The sequence below is a fragment of the Macaca thibetana genome, chromosome 3, assembly GCF_024542745.1.
Source record: "Macaca thibetana thibetana isolate TM-01 chromosome 3, ASM2454274v1, whole genome shotgun sequence".
Taxonomy (NCBI): Eukaryota; Metazoa; Chordata; class Mammalia; order Primates; family Cercopithecidae; genus Macaca; species Macaca thibetana.
The window spans coordinates 37,673,255-37,695,257 of NC_065580.1; the positions used below are offsets into that span (position 1 = coordinate 37,673,255).

The 22,003-nt window shown below is 39.2% G+C and overlaps 1 protein-coding gene across 1 annotated transcript; it reads right to left on the reverse strand.

Annotated features, from left to right (window-relative positions):
* Positions 1-1,977: 1,977 nt before the first annotated feature.
* Positions 1,978-13,966, reverse strand: WNT16 (Wnt family member 16). Its single transcript, XM_050784807.1, has 4 exons — positions 13,750-13,966; positions 13,321-13,689; positions 11,164-11,450; positions 1,978-4,192 (listed from the first exon to the last, which is right to left on the reverse strand). Exons 1-4 carry the CDS (start codon positions 13,964-13,966, stop codon positions 3,728-3,730), a joined length of 1,338 nt encoding a protein of 445 aa, XP_050640764.1. The 3' UTR covers positions 1,978-3,727.
* Between the last annotated feature and the right edge of the window lie 8,037 nt (positions 13,967-22,003).

Below are 22,003 nucleotides of genomic sequence, written 5' to 3' on the forward strand. Positions count from 1 at the left end.
ATTAATGTGGTGTTAATGTTGTGTAAAGTACTGTTATCAGGAAAATTATTCAACTTCCTAATCCAGATGTTACAGATAATATCGTTTAATATGTTTTTCTTGACTTCATTTCAGGATGAATCATTGCCTCTTACTATTGCCTTTATTAGGCAGTTCCAAATTTACAAAGAAGTTGAAATCCTAAATTGAAAAATAATCCACTGGAGCAGCTCCCTTCGCCCTTTAACATTATGCAAGGTATTTCAACAAATAAAAGCACTTCGTACCCACATACATAATCCCCAGTGCTTAGGGCTTGCTTTGTCTGGGGTGAGCTCCATGTGATACCAAAAACTGTCTCCTAAACAACTCACTAGTACTAAGACATATAATGTCTTCGCTGCCCAGCACCCAGGAACTCCTTACTGTAACATAACACCCTGGTTTCCTTTAGGAAAACCACTCCCCTCTCTATTCTCACGCTGTGTAATTTTAGTTCCGGGGAATCCCACTTCCACTTCCAGGGTCATGATGGCCTTAAGATGGATCAGTGTAGCTATGGCTTACCCAAAACTCCCAATGGTCATGGTGATTTTTTCAGAGAGGCACATTTAATCAATTAGAACCATTGAGACTCAGAAGACCTTTGCTGAACCCTCTGAGAAGGAAAAGGTTTTCTTTCCATCTGTGTGAGCAAACCAGGAAAGAACCTCTCTTTCTTGAGGATGGGACCCCTCTTTCCTTAGAATGAGTGATAGGTAGGAGAATGTGAGGTCTGGAAGCATGGCAGACATGTTGCTAAGAAAAGTAGAGAGCCGGGAGATGCTGGGAGAGTTTGGAAGAGGTTGGGACACAGCACTGCGTAGACCCTGAATTAGAAGACTTGGCTAGTAGCCAGCCTAAAGAGATAGAGAGACCTGAGCCCAGGGAACATGGTGTGAGCTTATGGATCAAGCTTCCCCTGAACCAGTCACAAATTTGGAGTTTTTAGTTACTGAGTCAACACATTTAATGTTTAAATCAGTCTGGGTTGAGTTTTCCATTACTTGCAACATAAGGGGCCCTAGTGAATGCAGGGCAATGTGGTTTAGACTAGATAGGAGACTCTGGGTCCAAGAATTGTGTTCCCAGGAGCACCATGGTGCTACCTCTACCATGGCTGGGAGTGGGATGGAAATGGGCTAAGAGCAGGCTGTCAGCCAATAAGACAGGTGATGGCCGGGCACGGTAGCTCACACCTGTAATCCCAACACTTTGGGAGGCCAGGGTGGGTAGATCACTTGAGGTCAAGAGTTTCAGACCAGCCAGGCCAACATGGTGAAACTCCGTTTCTACTAAAAATACAAAAATTAGCTAGTCATGGTGGCACATGCCTGTAATCCCAGCTACTTGGGAGGCTGAAGCGGGAGTATTGCTTGAACCCAGAAGGCAGATGTTGCAGTGAGCCGAGATCAGGCCACTGCACTCCAGCCTGGGTAACAGAATGAGACTGTCTAAAAAAAAGAAAATGAAAAAGACAGGTGAGAAATATAAGGATGGCTTCCATGGTGATACCAAAGGTGAGAAGAAAAGAAGAACCCAAAGATACAGGTTTGGAGTTAGGAGTTTTTGCTTAGGCATCCCAGAGAGAGGTGCCAGAATTAGCATCACTGTTTTAAAGGAATGGCTGAACAGTAATCAAGTGTTTGTAAATTAGAGGCTGCCTGATTCTCACAGTCAGTTGATAAGGTAATTATGAAAGGTTTTCTAATTAATAGAAGAAATTAGTTGTTAATAGACACTACAGTCTTCTGTTTTTTTAAAATGGGTGATTATGTTCAAAGAAGTTAAAATAGATTTACTTTGAAAAAACAGGCAGGAGAGAGTGTCTATTTTCAGATTATTCTATTCAATGGATACTAAAGACTGGAAAACCACTTTTAAATATGCACTATATTCGAACATTTGCCATTTCTGTGCCTCTCATTTAGTAAATAATAACTTTGTCAAACTTTACAATCACAGTTAAATGCTTAGTCTTGATTTTAATGTTAGACCTGAGACATTTTCCATGGGTTTGCTCTTTTTCAAAAATTGTTTCTCTGTCTCAGTGAATAAAATTAAAGAGAAACAGAATGAAGACGGTAGGGCAGGGAAACATTTCTTTATCTTATTAATAAGAAAACGAATATTCTCTTTGTCCATTCTGAATTTAGAAAATTATTTTTTCTATATAATACTGAAATATTTAACAATTCATAAAAAACATAAGCATTTACATTAAAATACAACCTTAAATAGAGCCCTGTAATTTTTACCAGGAATCTTGTAAAATATGATGAATATACATGCATGAATATTAAAACAAGAAAGACCACTCAACACTCAAATAGAAATGCAGCATTACATAAAATATAATAAATATCCAGGATATCAAATCAAACTGATCACTACTCTGATTTCGATTTTTCCAGTTAAGACTTTTACTAATATAATTTATTATAATAACCTTATGAGTTAAGCATAACTAATGTGAAAAGAGAATTCAATTAACCTTACTGCTGAAATAACACAATTTTTGATATTTTGCGACATATTTTAATCTACAACATATAAAACTGTCATTTTAGCAAGAAATACACATCCATATAACTAACTGCTAAGTTAAATTCTCTTCGATGTCCAAAAAAATAGCGTTAGTAGTATGAGAAAAAAAAGAAGCTAATCTTATTTATGAGATAATTATACTGCCTTAGTTCTTGGGCTTTGTCAATAAATGTTGTAATATAGATCATATAACTTAAGTACTGTATTTACAAAATCGAAACCTTTAAACAAAATACTATACAAAACACAGTCTTTATACATTTAAAGGGTGCTTTTCTTTACAATGTATGAAATTGTATTTTTACCTCACTTTTTACCTCTACTTTTCCCACGTTTCAGGATCCTCCCCCCTAGTATCTCAGAGGTGGGTTTTTAACAGTTGAAACTGGTCTGTGATAAAAGTATGAATCTAAAGATCAAAGATTGCTATATACCTTATGGAGGGTTTTCCAGATTCTCCCAGTGAAAAGGCACTTAAAATCTAAATCATTCACTTTACTTTATACATATTGATTCTTTGTCACTAAACATCTGTAACGACCATTTTTTTAGGGATATTGTATCACTTAAGAAGATTCTGTTTTTGGAATCCTTTCTTGGAAGTGCATGAAAGGGTAAGTCAGCACCCAATGCTTACGTTAACTTTTCAACATCTTCTGTCTACGCACAAGCAGTATGATTTCTTCAATTAAAATACTGAGAGAATAAATGCGATTCAGGTTAATGTCTCCTTATTGCTATAAGAGGTGTCTTTTAAAAATGACTAATGTTTACCCACCATTATTGAGTCCTGTAACTAAGTTCCATATTCAAGGATCTTATCCTGAGTGTGGCAGGGCTCCTGGCATGAGGGATCTTTCCTGTTATTTCTTGCTTAGGAAACAGATTATTTTCCTCGTATGTCAATATATATTCCCCAAATCACCAAAAGGTGAATATAAACCTTTTCAACATTAGAATCCCAAGAAATCCACACGATCGATGGGTTGATCAGATAAAGGAAAATATGTCGATCAGGTAAGGGAAACTCTCAGAGAGGTCCAAGGTTCTGGGGATTCCACTGCAAAAGTCAACTTTACTAGCTGCACAGGGAGGGGCACCCTTCTGGTTGCAATGCCATTGTGTATTGCTGAGGCATCTTGTCCAAGGCTGGATGGAGTGGTTACTTGCAAGTGTGGACATCAGTCATGCTTTCACACCTCCTGCAACGGACATAGCAGCACCAGACGAACTTACACTCACACCTCTCCACGTGCCGGACCACGTGGGTGTTGTAACCTCGGCCACAGCAGAGGAGGTTGCAGCCATCTGCACCGTCTGATGTACGGTTGCATTCTCTGCCTTGTGTCCCTGGGATTCCCAGTTTCTTATCTTCTACACAGTAGTTGGGAGACTTATTAACATAGAGCAGATCATCCTTGTGGATTGGTATTTTCCTCTGATCTTTTTCTCTCCTGCGCATTTTCCTCTTTATTTTGTCTGATATTTGGATACTGTTTTCATATTTATCCTTCAACAAATGGCCAATCTTTTCAAAAGAAGACATGGTTTTCCAGCATGTTTTCACAGCACAGGAGCCGGAAACTCCGTGGCAGCGGCAGTCTACTGACATCAACTTGGCGACAGCCTGAAACCAACAGTAATCGTGTTCAACTATCAATCATAAAGTGTTTTACTCAACAACAGAAGCACAGTTAATCTAATCACTTAACTTTCTGGCTCTATTTCCTCTTGAATAAAAATGATGGTTTTGAACATAAATGATCTTTAAAATTGCGTAGGTTTCAAATGTTTTGTCCTTTTGTTTTTGTCCCAAATGTTTTGTCCAAATTTCTTGACCCTTCAGAGCAAACCTTTCCAAGCTGTACTTAAAGTAGTGGACCAGACTAATATTATTGGAGATTATCTGCGATAACAAAAGGAAATGACTTCTATTTCTAATCCCCGTTCTAATTTTGAATGTGGTAGGATGCTCGTGTGTGCCTGTATGTTCCTGATACCATTCGACACCTTGTTACTCAGAATACAGCTCAGGGACCAGCAACACCAGCACCACTTGTGAGAAATGCAGACTCTCAGGCCCCACTCCAGACCTACAGAACCAAAAGCTGCACTTTAACAAGATTGTCATTAAAATTTGTAAAGCACTGAGAGAGAAGTTACCCTCAGCTCTCACGGTGCATAGAAACATCATGGAACTTTACAAATAACCAATGCTGAAACCTCTCAGATTCTGATTTCATTGGTTGGGCTGGGGGTGGGGTGTCCAGGCCATGGGACTTTCACAAAGCTGCTGAGATTATTTTAATGAGCATCCAGGGATGAGACCTATTGATTCAATTGAGAGTTCTCAAGTTTGATCACTATGAAAGTCAGTTACATACAAAGGGAGGGGTGGAGGTGGTGAACTATGCTATCCCCTGGTTCCAGGCCACATGAGAAACTATGACAAATCCGGTTTAGGTGGTCAAAAGGAGAAGGAGCTACAGTATGGTGGCTTCCCCCAGCAAATTCTCCTTTTCTGGAAAATTAATTCAAAACACATGCCCTATCCTTGATGAATCAGTAGCACTATCCTAGCATGGAAAAGGGGATAATGTTTATGTAATTTTTTCAATTATAAGTGCTAAGTTCAGTTGAAACAGACTAAGAAATTAAATGAAACTACATAGATTTGTAATAGTCCAATGCCTGGCACACACTATGGTCTAAATAAAAGCCCCTTTCTCTGAAAAAGAAGGTACAGTTAGAGTTGAGATAAACATTTCCAGTAAGGCTAAGGGTGCAAAAACAATATAGAGATTTCAAAAGTTTGGGGCTCTAATCTCTTACATACCAGGCTAGCCAGCATAGCTTCCTTCAATCCCCAGACGATGGCAGAACAGATTAATAAATCGTCAGGGCTAGCTGTGGAGTTGACGTTCTGTCAACATGCTGGGCAAAATGAAAGATGGATCCATCCATTCGATAACTTGGAAATTATGTATGTAATCTCACCAAAGAAAGGAAAAACCTCACAGTTTAAATTCCACTTACAATTCTTATCAAAACAATAAAATGACAGGGGTCTACACTTTGCTATTTTGTACCAAAGCTGACATTGACCTGTTTGCAGAATATTATGTTTTCAAACAAAGTTTAAAAATGTCTGAACTATCTAATGAGACAATATTACACACAAATAATAACATTTGCAACCTTAAATAAGAGCATATGGTATTGATTTATGCAATGCTTGATATTTCTTAGTAGTGCACATAAGCTTTTTTTTAAACTAAGAAAGCTTAGTTTTCTTAGTTTCTTAGAAAACTAAGAAACCAATAGATGTATCTATTTCTTCTTAACCCAGGGCAAAAGGTGTCCTGCGATTGTATGACAGCAATTTATAAAGTATGACACAGAGGCGTGTTTCTTTAAATTTATGGCATTTCATATTCACAAAACCCTCAATTCTTTAAAATATTTCTGGGCAATAAAATGTTCAGATAAATGTGATCTGCCTACCTTTGTTCAAATTTTAAGCTCCCAAAGGTTATGAGGAAAATCTTAATCAGTGCTGGGTAATAACAAAACATAATTGTCCAAAGAACACTAAAAACATAACAATGTATGTTTCCATGTTTAAGTTGATCAGCCTTCTTTACAATCATCACTTAGTGATTTAAAGCTGTTTCTCCCCTGGATCATAACTGAGGAGCCAACTTTTTCTTTTATTAGTCACTTCAGACATCATGTAAGATGTTGCCAATTTGTACAGCATGAGGGACACAGTAGATGCTCATCAAATACTTATTGAATAATTGGTCCAGCTCACTTGAACAGTTTTATCTCATCCTCTGTTGAATCAAGAGGGAGTAATAAAAACCACCTTCTTAAACACGTGTCACTGCTAAGAGGTTAATGGTATTGTTTTGAGCCGGCTGGGCTCTCTTTTTCAATTCCTTAGCTTTAGCCTCATCCACAATAGTGTTATTCTATGAAAGTTACGCACTACATCATGATGAAGGATCAAAAGAGAGACTGATTTTCACATTCAATTACATCACCTGCTGAATTTGTATTGAAATTACGGAAAGGTTTCTCTCCTAGAATATCAGCCTTTTTGAATACATACATGGAATTTATGATTTTTCAGTGATGACAATTTAAAGAGTTTTATTCTATTACCTTTGAATTATAGGTGTCCCTAACAATAAACATAATAAAAGAAATAATATCTTTATTATATATGATATATATTATTTTTGTATCTTTGAACATCTATAGAGGTATATACATATTCTTAGAATATTTATAGGTATATCTATCTATCTATCTATCTATCTATCTATCTATCTATCTACCTGTATTTTAGGACAGAAAGATAAATGAACTTCAAGGAAAAAAATATCAATAACCTGACCTGGAATTTAAAATATTATACCCCCATAATACTCCAAGGAAAGAACTTGGACAATCTGGAATTAGAATAAAGCAATGTAATCACCACGCAGAAATGATGAAATGCAAAATTCAAGGACAGATAAACACACACACATACACAAAGTTTAATTCTACAGAATTAGAATTCTGCTTCTCAGAGCACATTTTAATAAATATTTTATCTGATTCAGTTTTAGAGGAAGAAATTTGTTGCACATAGTAGCTAGTTAATAAGCAGTTACTTATTATTTCAATTTTACAGAAAAATAAAGTCTGGTTAAGACGTTTGTCTTACATGAGTAAAGCTGGTGATAAATAATATAAGGTATTTATATGCATCAGGATAATTTTAGTAGAATAAGGAAAAGTAAAAGTGGAAAATGCAAGTATATTTAAGGAAATTGCACGAATGTTCCCCCAAAAAGTGTATTCTGGAGATTTTCCTCCAGGATTCTTAATTAATGTTAAATAGCCATTCTGAATTACAGCGATATCACCATCATTTTCTGCTAACAGGAACATAAGAGAATAGCAAAGGAATGAGTGCTGTGTGGTTATGAGAAAATTCCTTTCTCTACTCTAGTTGAGTTGTTAAGGTTTATAACGATATTAACAGAGGAATGTTTTGTTAACTATTGCAAACAGATGTGCACATTTTGGTGGAATATTTTTAAACTATGTCAGAGCAATCAGGAGGGTAGCATTTAATCTACTGGATTCCTTGTGTAAGTTTTGGTTTGATAAATTTCTAATGAAGTGAAATAGGAAAGATGCATCATTAATACTTTATGTAAACACAGAAACCGCTTGAGAAGTGGTTTAAGAACTGATTGGTTCCACAATTTTGACTCAGAGGTAATGTGGCAGTTGGTGATTGTTTTTCAGTAAATTACTTTGTCTGAATTTTACAAAAATGGCCAGAAAATTGTTGTGGAACGTTTTGTGACTAACATTTCATTTTCTCAACTATCAGATGATCTAAGTTTTTATAAAAACTGCGACATGAGGTTGGATGGGTGTACGTAGGATTCCTGTTCCTCTGACCCATTTTGTCCCTTTCTGTCCAAAAATATATTCGAACCTACTGAAAAGCAAAACACTATGTGTCGTTCAACTACTTATAAATATTCTTGGAATAGGTCAATGAAAATTTGGGATTGCGCCCTTCCCACTTTGTTGAGTTACTCATCATAAAACAAATTATGGGGTAGAGAAACTTAAAAGTTTATGAGGTGGACATGGGAAGAATGGAAATATTTTAAGCACACCAAAAGAAATACCCATAAATATTCCAAGTCACATTATTCCCAGAAGTTCTGCCCCTGGAAGACATCACATCATTCTGTTAGCCAATCACCATTCGGCAACATTATTCTTGGAGTCATAACTTTAGGAATGGTGTCAGAAACCAAGTGGGAATCAGAGTATTTAAGGTTAGCGGTTAGAAAATCATCTATCCTGCTCACAGTACTACTAAGCGCCAGTACCCACATTTCTCTGAATGCTTTCCTACATTTTGAGTTTGTGATTTTGAGGCTAAGAAAATCAACTCAATTGAATACAGACCTGGATTTTACTCAGAAGAATATGCCTATCAGATTAAAATCCTAATTGCCAGTGTTGAAAAAACTGACTTGATTGCTCGTCCATGTTAGACAATAACCAGGAAACTTCTTTTACGGTGTTTTTTTGTTTTTTTGTTTGTTTGTTTGTTTTTGCCACCAACAGAAAGAAAAATACAAAACTATGTGGAATTATAATACCTCATGAGAAAATAAAAACAACAACAAAAACACCAGCATAGTACCTACCAAATAACCAGGTAAATGTTTTCTAATATTTTAAGATTTCATCTAAACGTGAAACAATATGAACCAAAAATGAACAATGTGAAAAAATGATTCAGTAGAGAAAACTCAGAAATTTACATAAAATGTACGTATATGCATAAATTGAATTGTTTTCAAGCTAGTTAGAATAATAGCAAGAACCTAGGTAATGTTAGAAAACTATTTTTGCCAGCAAAAATGGATTAAAATTAATGGTGAATAGGAAGTGTGTTTTTAATAAAATCAGAATATAAATAATAGTTTAAGATTAACATTAACAGTTACAGAGAGGAATATTACTACCTAATTTGAAAAACACACAGTATAAAATAAAACCAAATAGCTGCCGAATGTTACAATAAAAATATATTTTAGAATGCTTTAGGGTTTTTTATAGGTCCCGAGATGATTTTATTTAAGAGAATCAATCACAACATGAGTTTTGTGTTCTAAATTTCTAGTTTATTAAAAATCTCTACCAAATTTACTTAAAGAATGGCTAAAGGAGATTTAAGGTCTATTGATAACAAACACTCATGTATTTGTTTCCTTGCTTTAAAAATATATTAATTTGAATAATCTTATCTCTAATTTTAACTCCAGAGTTTTAAGAACATATTTTTAAAATTAATATTCTAGAAATAATAAAAATTCCCTTACTGTATAATATTTATATTGAAGCAACGTCTCACTCATTTTTTTTTAAATGTAAAACCTTAAGAGTAAGAGACATGTGCATAACCATGGTGTTGGGCAAGAGTTATTCTAGTGAAATAAAGTAACTTTAAAATTTTTATAAACAAACATACGAAAAGGTTACATAGCTATTTACTGACATTCCTACTTTCTATTTTGATATTTTGAATTAAATATTTAAATTGAATTAAAATTCAAATTTGAATTTGAAGTCTTACGGTGATATATTTACTGACTTTTCTGTTTTTGTATTTTAAATGGACTAAGTAAAGAAAACTGGAGGTAACTTGTAACTATTCTAAATAGGTTCTATTTATTCACTTTCCAAAAATGGAAAACAAATGCAACATACACTTTTAAGATTCCTAAGAGATATGGCAACTTGTTTTATTTATTTCAGAAGAATGTGGCAAATTGCAATAATTACTTTTGGACCTTTATAGGTTATTGAATATTTACAAAAATATATGATACGTGCTAATATTCCTGTCCTGAAAAAGTTTATTACAACATAGAAAATATATATTCATATAAAAGATTTAGACTCTTTTAGAAAAGTCACTATGAATTGCCAACTAGGTCAATTACGTTGTAGAACTCAAACTTTATTGTGTCAATATTCACTAACGTGAATATGTATAAGTCGAATTTAGCTACAAGAATGATGCATTTTAAGAAAACAGTATAAAAATGTAGAATTCATAAAAGATGTCAATTACGTAGCAGTTCTTCAAATGTACCTCCTCTGTATCTTTAAGATACCGATATTTTAAAGTATCTATAGATTTAATGTATCTATAGCTTCTTTATGCTTAGGAGTATTTATGAATTTTAAAAATTAACCTACATTGCTTTATAATAAAATAACTATTTCCCTTAAAATAAAAAACTTTCCTTTACAAAAAATATTAGTTAAAGGTACGTATTCCCTAAGAATGTTTTCTAGAAAAAGGTAAGTACAAAACTGACAACATGGTTAGGAGCCATTGCCATCTACTAAAAAGTAGATTTTTTAAAACATAATAAAATTTCAACTTGGGGAAAATGAAATTTGACTCAGTCCTATTAGAAAGGCATACATGACCCTATTCTGGCTCCACGACTAAGGAGGTAGAACCAACGAACCCTACAGGCATTGTGCATCTATTATATTATAATTAAAGTTTTAGAGATACACAGTATACAACCACAAACACATCCTATAACACGGTTTAACCCATATCAGAGAACCAAAATTGTGGTTAGTACATATTCATTAAAGAGTAAAAAAAAAAAAAAAATATATATATATATATATATATATAAAATACACATATGTAATATATATGCAAATGTGAATATATACACACACACACACACAAACACACACACACATGCATATTTATTTATTCTAATCAAAGCCTCCTATTCATCCTCTTACCAGAGAAGGAATTTTTCAATTGCTTACTATGGATGCTTTAATGCATATATATTTAGAAAGGATAATTTTCTACTGCTGTAGTCTTTTAAAAACAATATTAATTTCAGGATCCCACTTGAGGGCTGCCAGTGTTTGGTTTTTAAGTCATGTGGACAGTTTCATCCGGATGTGTAATCCTAGTTATTTACCTAAAAGCACCGAATTTTGATTATTCCATTTTCTAATACATACCTGCCTTCCAGCTTCATTGTTATGTAGGTTCATTGCTAATAGTACTTTGTTTTCTTTACCCGTGGTGTTTCTGATGGGGAAATCTAGGAACTTTCTGCTGAACCACATGCCATACTGGACATCATCGGAGCAGCCCCCCCAGTGCCATCCTTCACTTGCTGAGCCGCCATTCTGCAAGGTGGTGTCACAGGAACACTCTGTCATGTTGCCTGCACTGCATGACCTGGTCACAGAATGCACCAGGCCTGCAGCCATCACAGCATAAATAAATGCTGTCTCTTTGGTGCCTAGAAAAAATATAAATTGCTAAATTAGAGACCCAGGCAACTCTCTGTTTATGTTCAGAACAAAGCCTCCTACTCATCATCTTACTAAACAAGTAATTTTTCAGTTGCTTACAATGGATGCTTTAACGAGTACACATTTAGAAAGGAAGATTTGCTCTTGTTCTAGTCTCTTAAAAAGCAATATTAATTTTCAGTATTCCACTTGAACAGATTGTCATATTCTACATGGTCATACATTATCCCTTTACCTTAAAATCATCTCTTTATTTTTTAAATTTGAAATGTATGTTTGCACCCAGTTTAGTGCATAGTTGACAGTCATAGCTCAGTAATACATGCTGAATTAAAAATTCTTTGCACAGATACTGTAAACGGTAATACAACACCCAAAGAAAACTAGACTACTCTTCTTTTCAAATTTAAAATGTGCTCTCACAGAACACAAGCTGAACATTTTGGTGTGATTTATCTGCATAAATAATACGTGTCAGAATGAAAATTAAACTAAGGAAAGACCAAAGCAATTAGTAAACGGTGCGGTATACTTTCACATTAAAGATTAATCTCACATTAACATGAAACGGTTAAATATTTTATATAGTATTAGCTAGTCCTCTTACAGTCTTAAGGCAACGAAAGGTAAGATAATTAAAATATCACTAGCAAAAACATAATTCTATTAAAAATACTGCATATTGAAAATTATGCATTTAGCACACCTGCAGTAGAGTTTGAGCTAAAATCTTTGAAAATTAAAGTCCATTTAAATATTAATAAAGTGGACTAGAAGGGAATCAGCAGGCGACTTTTTTTTTTTCTTTCCAGATGTTTAGTTTGGAGTAGAAACAGTTTCATGCCCGTTGTCCAATAAACCTTTTCAACAGCTGATGCATTTCAGCAACTGTGAAGAACACATCTATTTTCTCTTTATTTCTTTCTCTTTCTCTCTCTCTCTTTTTTTTTTCTCTCTCTCTCTCTACGGGGGCCAGGGCTCCTTCGGAAGGGCGTGACGGCCAAAACGCCGCGGGGGAGGTGCGCAGCTCGGCGGGGGTGCGCGCAGGGACTCCGTGGAGAAGGGTCAAAGGCGGAGGGGGAACGGAAATGAACATGAAAAACGACAGCGCATCTTTCAGCGCCCCAGTCCGAACATTCTTTGGATCTGCTGATATTCCAGGAACAATCCTGGCTCCCTGTACCTTTATCCATACCAAGTCACTACGCACGTGGAAGTAGAACTTTGTTTTCCTGCAGCTTCCCGCGCCGCGGGAGTGCGCCGAGGAGGGAAGAGATAGAAAGGCCAAAGAAACGAGGAGCGCACAAGTGGTCCTGCTCAGGTTAGCCGCACGTTGGGTGGTCACGGACAGTCGCTTTAAAAATCACCATTATTCTGTCAACTCGGTGCTCATAGGAGCCAATAAAGGTGGGGCTTCGCTGCAATTAGCCACTTGTCCAGGACTTGGTGCGCAGCGGAGTTGGTTAAATCAAAGCAGATGCGGCAGCCGCATTCCCCGCTGCCGACATCATGTTTCTCCAGCTGGTCACCCACGTAGGGGGGCGCTACGGGGTCCGAGGGGGTCGGCGGGCTAGGAGAATTAGAGGTTTTTTTCCGACTCTGGCGGGGCACCGCAGGAAAGAGGAAGAGCTCCAGCCCCGAGCGCTCCGCTCTGGACCTGGGGAGTCACCTCCCTCCAAGCTCGCACCTGCTCCCCAGGTCTGGCCTCTGTAGCTCTCAATCCCCGTGCACTAAAGGGCCTCTTTTGGAACTTAGAGAGCTACAGGACCATATAGCACTATTTACTTTATTTGGAGGCACCGGTGGAGGAGTTGTCGCCTTCCGTCCCCCAACAACCCCTAAGGTCCCAGGACTCACCGCTGCTCAGCTCGTAGCCAAAGAGGGGGCTGGCGCCCATCGGGGCGGTGGTGGCAGCAGCGGTGATCATGCAGTTCCATCTCTCGTGTCTGAACTGACTCCTGCACTCCTGAATGCCCAGCCGGGCGCCCTCTCGGATGCTCGGCAGCAGGTACGGCTTCCTCTTGCACAGCTCCTTCTGGCGGCTGTTCAGCGGCAAATTGGCGCAGCCCAGCTTCTCTGGAACCCCGAAGGAGGCAATGCCCAACCACCTGTAAGACACGGCCGCCCGCAGAGTAAGCCGCTCCCCAATCCCAGATGTTTTCCGAAAAATTAGGTCACTCGTCCGAGGGTCCCCGCCCTTCTCCCCCAGCCTCAGTTGAAAGTTCCCTAGGATTGGGCACCCCTTTTGTCACCTACCCGATGCGTCCCTGCTACCTTCATACTCACATCCAGTTTCCTTGGGCTCCGTAGGGGAACAGCACGAGCAAGGCTGCCCACAGCGCGCACAGGCGGGCCAGTCCCAGGAGCGCCGCCCTGTCCATGGCCCCCGCATGGAGTCCCCGAGACCAGCCGCTCCTCTTTTGCACCCCCTCCCCAGAGGCCCTTCGGGCCGCAGGTCAGTTGTCCAGTACCAAGTTATCCCTCGCCCTCTTCCTCCTTGCATACAACATTAAAAGCCAGCAGTCATAGGGGCTCTCAGCAGCTTCGCCCTCGTTTGCAGGGAGCTGTAGGAGAGGTGGAGAGAGCAGCTTTGGGGCTTTCCTCCTGCGCAGAGGTGGAGATGTGCAGGAGATGCGCGAGCGCCCCTCGCATTCCTAGGTGAGAAACTTCTGTTGATGTATCCGCGTCTCCATCGCCCCCAGCCTCTCCTCCCATCTCCTCCCCCTGGCCGAGCCTGGCGCCTGATTGGCTGAGCAGCGGCCCCGCATCTCATCATCTCGGGACCTGAGGCTCTCATTTGTGGAGAGCGGCTCCGCGGGGGGCGCCCCGGCCCAGGCCTCAGGGACAGCGTGTCCAGACCCGGGTGTGTCATGACCTTTCCTGCTGTCACAGTCTCCTTAGAGCGGGTAGTTGTGGGGTTGATTCAACCCGAAGACTGACAGGATGTTTCTGTCTTAGCAACCTTGGGGGAAAGCGTGGGTTTGATGAGTCCCACCCATCCCACCAACATCTGGGTTACCCTCTGGGTGTAGTGGCTGGAAAATGTCACTGCCCTTCTTTTTTTCTTCTCCTTCACCTCATAGGAGAATAATCTTTTTGAGTCAGAGTTGGTACCAAACAAATTGACCTTCCAGTCCCCTGCTTGAGGTCCCACTGTCAGGAGACTTTAGAGAGTGGTGAAGTGCTGTCAGGCTTACAATCACTGTCATTTATGTATGCATTTATTTTGAGCCAAAGAGATTCCAGTCTAGCATCTCATCTGCCATATTTAAGTCGTGCTCTGTGATTTCCTTTTCCCTGTTTGTCTTATTTCCTGCCGTCCCTGAGAACGCTCTAAGTCCCCTGCAGAAGATGGGGACAAAGAAAGTGAGAGCTGTCTGGAGAGTTCTAGAGTACATGAGAGATGTGCTCTGACCTTTTTCTCCAGTCCTACCTTACGATTCTCATGATGGGAGGGTGCCCGTCCTTCTCCCCAAGCCTCAGTTGAAAGTTCCCTAGGATTGGGCACCGCTTTTGCCAGCTACCCGACGCTTCCCTGCAGGGCAGGGCTATACATGGAAGACACATTTTTAAAAACGTACTTATGAAACACGTGCTGTGTGCCTAGTCCTGTGGGAATTTATAAAGACAAGATCTCTTCCCGCAACTGTGCAAATAAACCACACACAAGTGTAAAAGAAAATAAGTTTAGATGATCAGTAAGGGAGATTAAAGAATCTAGCAGGGTACTACTCCCTGGAGCCAAAGATAGTTCAGAAGCAGGAAGCCTTCTAGTGACTGGCAGATTTGGAAGGTTAGTTAGTCAGTGTTTGATAGGATGGAAGGTCTCCCAGAGTTATCTGAAGGCAAGGGCAACATGTTTAGCTGTGGTATTGGAAAAGCCTACCTCACCTAATTAGACACAAGAAATGTTTCTAAGAAGTGTTATCTGTCCTTAGAGATCTTTTGAAGTGTTAATACATTCCTATAGTGGATGTATCAGCTCATTGGGTGCCAAAAGCCAAAATTAATTAAATAAAGGATTTGGGGTGAGGTGCAGCGGCTCACACCTGTAATCCCAGCACTTTTGGAGGCCAAGGTGGGCGGATCACCTGAGGTCAGGAGTTCAAGACCAGCATGGCCAACGTGGTGAAACCCTGTCCCTACTAAAAATACAAAATTAGCTGGGTGTGATGGTGCACACCTGTAATCCCAGCTATTCGGGACGCTAAGACAGGATAATTGCTTGAAACCAGGAGGTGGAGGTTGCAGTGAGCTGAGATTGTGCCACTGCACTCCAGCCTATGGCGCAGAGTGAGACTCTGACTCAAAAAAAAAAAAAAAAAAAAAAAACAGGATTTGATAACATTAGCTGCTTATCTCCTATATCGAACAGCCTAGAACAATAAAAGCTCACTGAAATTTTCATCCTATCCCACTCACTTCCTTATCCAACAAATGTGTATTGAGTGTACACTATGTACCAGGTTCTAAAGCCACATTTTAAAGAGTCAAGGAGTCAAGTTGATGATACGATACTAATCCAGAAATATTTTGGCTAATGGCTAGTGGCCTCTCTGAAAGTCAGAGCCTTCATCCCAGCTCGCTTTATTTTGTGAGCTTCTCCAAGAGGGACCATGGTGGATTCATTGCTGTACCCCTGCCATTGGGCCTAGTACATGAGATCCTGTTTTTGAACACAATTTATTAAGTGGATTAACTATGAGAAACATCCTGAGCGATATGTAAGAGGCCAAAATGCTGGAACTAGAGTATTTACTTCATTTCAAGGGGAGTTGGAAGTGGGGAGGCAATCTTGGGGTTGGGAGTGCTGGGCAATATCCATACCTTAGGCTGATTTTAGGGCCAACAGTGGTAGATGCTTTAAAGAGGTGTTTGATTTTTCAAAAAATCAAAAATATATATTGAGTCTCCATTGTGTGTTAGAAAGTGGGGATAGCACTTAAATGATTGTGGAATTCACAGTCTACTTGGCAAGACAGACAAGGGAGTAGGCAGCTAAAATACAGTGCAATAAATGTATGAGTTAGAGTGTGCTGTGAACACACAAAGGAAGATTACGTATTTCATTCTTGGGGATCAGAGTGGGAAGGAGACACTTGAATGTTACCTTCATTATTATTCTGGGCGCCATCTAGGCATCCAGATAAAGTCTTTGGGGTGCACTCAGAGGGTATTCTGTCCTTAGAGTCCGAGACCACTGTGTCAAACATTTTCAAACACAAGACACAATTTTAGGGCCTGAGTGGTCTTGCACCTTTTTTGTATGGGCTAGAGCCTTAGGGATCATTCTGTCTGTATCTCCAAAGCAAAGGAGGCATATTTCTAGGAGCTGACCCAGCTGAAGAAGCAGACTTTTCATTCCATGAACAGCCATTTGAATGATAATTTCGTTCCAGGCGTTGTGAACTTTCATGTTCTGAGAGCTGCCATACGCCCCCAAATCCCTCTTACTCTTTACTCTTTTTGTCTCTCTGTCTCTGTCTCATTCTCCATCTTTCTCTAAACAAAATTGACACCCACTTTACAGATGAGGAAATTAATTTGGGGAGATTAAGAAACTTGCTCAAGGTTACTCAGCTAATAAGTAGTAGGGTAAAAAATAAAAACAAACAAAACAACAACAACAAAAAACCAATCAACCTTTAGAGGACCCTCCATTTTTTTTTTTTTTTTTTTTTTTTTTTTTTTAGATGAGGGTATCACTCTGTTGCCCAGGCTGGAGTATAGTGGCTCTGTCATGGCTCACTGCAGCCTCAACTCCCAGGCACAAGTTATCCTCCCCCCTCAGCCTCCCATGCAGCTGGGACTACAAGTGTGCACCATTATATTCAGCTAAATTTTTCATTTTGTGTAGAGACAGGGGTCTCACTATGTTGCCCCGACTGGTCTCAAATTCCTGGCTCAAGCAATCCTCCTGCCTCAGCCTCTCAAAGTGCTGGGATTATAGGCAGGATCCATGGCACCTGGCCAAGACCCTGTTTTTTTCACTACAATATACTGCTGCATAACCTAATTCAAGACATATACGTGTGTGTGTGTGTGTGTGTGTGCCTGTGTGTGTGTAGAGAGAGAGAGATGTTAGGTGTTACATATATACAAATTTTTTTTCCCCGATCAAATCCCCAAATCTTAAAACTCAGATTATCGGGTCTTTGGGTCAAAATTTTACTGGCGTCTATGGTTCCTTACATCACATTTCACAGATCTCTCCACTGAAACATTGAAAAAGTTGTTTTGTTCTCCGAAAATAAACAAAACCCACCCTAGGGAGGTCTTTTGAGAAGCCCCTGTGAAGATGGTCTCCCTGAGGCAAGCGGTGAGCTGCATGGGTGCCTTTCCATCTTTCTGGCTTTGCCCTCTGTGGTTTTTGCAGGCTGAGAGGGGCAGTGGAAAGGGCACTGGGCTAAGTTGGGTAACCGGGGCTCCTGTCAGCAGGTAATCATCGTGTACTACTCATTTCAACTTTGAGTCTCAGTTTTTTCATTTGCAAAATTATCAAAATTTCTTTTTCAGATCTGAATCTCTTACTGGAGCAGCCATAGGGCTGGAAGGAGGAGAGTGGTACGTGTGTGTGTGTGTGTGTGTGTGTGTTTGCACATGGTGAGGAGGGGGAAACTGCATTTGCTAGGGGACTGCAGGAGGAGGAAACCCTAGCCATTGGCAGGACCTTGTCTACTCAAAAGATGGTTCAGTCTGCAAGGTGGCATAGCCAGGGTTTTTTGGCCCCCATCTTGTATTAATATCTCCAGCTTCACTGTTGCTTCTGGATTTCAAGGAAAATGAATCTATTTTAATTGCAGAAATCATTTAAAATGGTTGAATTTTACAATATAATCTTGTCAGATCATATGAAATTTTATTTGGAGAATGTAAGAAGTTACGGATATTTTATCCTGACATCTGAAAATGAGGGACTCTTTCATAATTGAATTTATGTCTATTAATATAAAGCATTCAACTCTACTCTCATTGGAGGGGATTATGCTGTCTATTTAGACTTGATGAATGAAGTAAAAGGTCAATTAGAAACATGTATACAATTGCATATTTCAAATTGTTTATTTCTTTCACAGCAAGCAGGAGCTTCATTTCCTATTTATTATATTTTGTTTTGTGACTGAAGAGAGGACAAAATATTCACTGACCAATAGAATGTGAGACCTGAGGTTTACTGTACTATATAAATTTTTTAAGCTTCTAGTGTCCATATGTATAAAATGTTGTGAAGATCGTATTATTAGTCATTTAATAAACACATAAATGAAAGCTAATATTATGTCATTCCATGATCTGAGCCCAGCTGCCTAGATTTTGACTAGTGATGTTAAGAAAATCACCATGTGACTGCAAGTTTGCATTGGTTACTGAAGCACCTGTAGTCTCTGGATTCCACATAGAGGGCATACACTTAAACTCGTTTTCCTAGCCGGAGATAAGGTGCTCTGAGCTGTATTCTGGAAAAAGGAATTAGGGAGGGGAGAGCCAGATTTCAAGCATATTCATTTCACTCAAAAGAGCTCTCTCAAGATGCTGAATCTGTGACTGTTGTCATCTCCAATCAGCTGAGCCAACTGAACCAAATAAGTAGCTAGACAGCAATAAATCCCATCTTCCGCCCAAGACAGTTGTAGATTACTAGTTGTAGAAAACAGGGGAGCCTCTTCCTTCTGATAGTTTTCTCTCAGTCCCTGGGAAACTCAGCAAAAAATGTCTGCCTGCAGAGATATGCCTTGGACTCTGCCTCTGGCAGCCCATCAGAGGACGAGACTTCTAAGGGCCCTGTTGTAAGAATTTCTGCTGCAGATCACAGAGACTTATGTGCTGGAAACTGATACCAGAAGCACCCCAGCTGGTCTTAACTCCCATGATAGAACAGAAGACCAGAGGTGACTTTTTACATAACTGGGTCCCCATCCATTCTATTTTAAATTCCACCTGGATGCTACAAGTGTGGAACAGAGCACAGGCTTGTGACCACTGGCTCTCAGGAGGGGGTGGAGAATGGCATTCTGGATAGCCTGCTGTCCTTTAGTGGCCAGAAAAACCCGCAGGAATGACAGACTTGGAGAAACAGAGGAGACACCAGTGATAGTCCCAGGAGAAAGAGCAGGAGTTGGAAAGGGATGATGCTTTGCTTTTTAAATTTCCACAACCACAAAAGTTAAAAGTTTTTTGTTTACTCATCCTAGCAATTAAGGTTGAAGAAGCCTTGTAAAGTGTTAGTAGAAAGTGACTTATCTCTTACCAGCATTTCCCCAGCAATCCTTAAAAAACTTAAAATAAAAAAGAGGGTACATCAAGATTTTTTAAAGTGATATTGTGTAGGAATTATGCAATCTTTTTGGAATAAGGGAATAAAAGTAAAAACATTCCTTGACAAATAAGAGTGGTCACTTCATTCAGAGGGTGAAAGTAAGTAAAATGCACAAAACTGGAATATATTGGTTGTTTTGATTCTTTAAATACTTTTTCCCAGTAATTTTTTCCAAATAAAGCAACTTCATTAACTCATGAGTGATTTTAATGTTGTCAAGAAAATTAGGAATCTGGCATTTACATTGCTTAGAGTAATATTTATGGAGTAATCACTAGGCTGCCTATAATTGTAAAAACAAATTTGCCCTTCTTATAGGATTTTCCTAACAAAGAATAATTAAAATTTCAAGGGGGCCAGGTGTGGCGGCTCACTCCTGTAATCCCTCACGTTGGGAGGCCGAAGTAGGAGGATCACTTGAGCCCAAGAGTTTGAGACCAGCCTGTGCAACATAGGGAGACTCCGTCTCAACACATAATTTCAAAATTAGCTGGATGTGTTGGTGTGCACCTCTGGTCTCAGCTACTCAGAAGGATGAGGCAGCAGGAAGATCGCCTGAGCCCTGGAGGTCAAGGCAGCAGAGAGTCCTGTTTGCATCATTGCATTCCAGCTGGGGTGATAGAGTGAGATCCAATCTCAAAAACAAACTAACAATCAACTTCAAGAGAAAAGCCATTTAGAATTGACTGCATCTCCCCTATTCTGTTCGTTGTTCTGCAAAATTATAGTCAATGTCATGTCATAAATGTTTTTCAGGCGACAAATGCCAATCAAAAGTAAGCAATTGCTGATACTGCTTTTGTATCCAAAGTCATTGTTAGAATGTCTAACCATTGGTTACTGTCCTCATTATGAGTGGGAGCAAGTTGAGATGGAGGCTTTTAAGTCTGGCCAAGCAACAAATGCCATTTGGTGTTTACTTATATCTCGGTGTTCACATTTAAACTTGACCTTAATATTTTCCTCCCTAAAATCTTTAATAATTTATTTACTCCTACATCAGTTTTAAACCCTTTGGTTTGACTTCTGAAATCCTTTATTCAGGATTTGTCCATAACTGTCATTTCTGATAAAATTCACTCTATATCCTTGAACTCATTCTTCCTAAGCAAGAAACCTTCTGTCGTCCCTTTTCCATAAGCAGGACCTGCATATTTGTCTTTCAGTTTCTTGAGAAACACTGCCTCTATGCCTAGAAATTTCTTTTCTCTCCTTCCACATACTCAAACCTATCTACCCATCTTCTAGGTCATACCACTTTAGGAGTTAACCATGTTAACATCTCTCTCTGCCCAATTCCTATATCACCTGAGGTCCCTACCACAATACTTATCACTTAATTTACTTTTGCTAATGGTCTAATATACCTCAGTTGTCAGTCACCAATTAGATTATAAAACATCTTTTTAAAAATTATGCTTTAAGTTCTGGGATATGTGTGCAGAACGGGCAGGTTTGTTACATAGGTATACACGTGCCACGGTAGTTTGCTGCACCCATCAACCCATCATCTACATTAGGTATTTCTCCTAATGCTCTCCCTCCCCTTACCCCCAAACCCCCATGACAGGCCCGGTGTATGATGTTCCCCTCCCTGTGTCCATGTGTTCTCATTGTTCAAGTCTCACTTATGAGTGAGAACATGTGGTGTTTGGTTTTCTGTTCTTGTGTTAGTTTGCTGAGAATGATGGTTTCCAGATTCATCCATGTCCCTGAAAAGGACACTAACTCATCCATTTTTATGGCTGCATAGTATTCCATGGGGTGTTTGTGCCACATTTTCTTTATCTGGTCTGTCATTGATGGGCATTTGGGTTGGTCTGCATAGTACTCCATCGTGTGTATGTGCCACATTTTCTTTATCCAGTCTATCATTGATAGGCATTTGGATTGGTTCCAAGTCTTTGCTATTGTAAACAGTGCAGCAAAAAACATACATGTGCATGTGTCTTTATAGCAGCATTATTTATAATCCTTTAGGTGTATACCCAGTAATGGGATTGCTGGGTCAAATGGTATTTCTGGTTCTAGATCCTTGAGGAATTGCCACACTGTCTTCCACGATGGTTGAACTAATTTATACTCCCACCAACAGTGTAAAAGCGTTCCTATTTCTCCACATCCTCTCCAGTATCTGTTGTTTCCTGAGTCTTTAATGATTTCTATTCTAACTGGCATGAGATGGTATCTCATTGTAGTTTTGATTTGCATTTCTCTAATGAC

What these genes read in the sequence shown, in the direction of transcription:
- WNT16 (XM_050784807.1), bottom strand. Translation starts at nt 13,966, where the DNA reads ATGCAAGGAGGAAGAGGGCGAGGGATAACTTGGTACTGGACAACTGAC. An exon ending in GGAGCCCAAGGAAACTGGAT is followed by an intron (nt 13,690 to 13,749) that starts GTGAGTATGAAG and finishes GCCCAATCCTAG; the next exon opens with GGAACTTTCAACTGAGGCTG. An exon ending in TGGCTACGAGCTGAGCAGCG is followed by an intron (nt 11,451 to 13,320) that starts GTGAGTCCTGGG and finishes TATTTTTTCTAG; the next exon opens with GCACCAAAGAGACAGCATTT.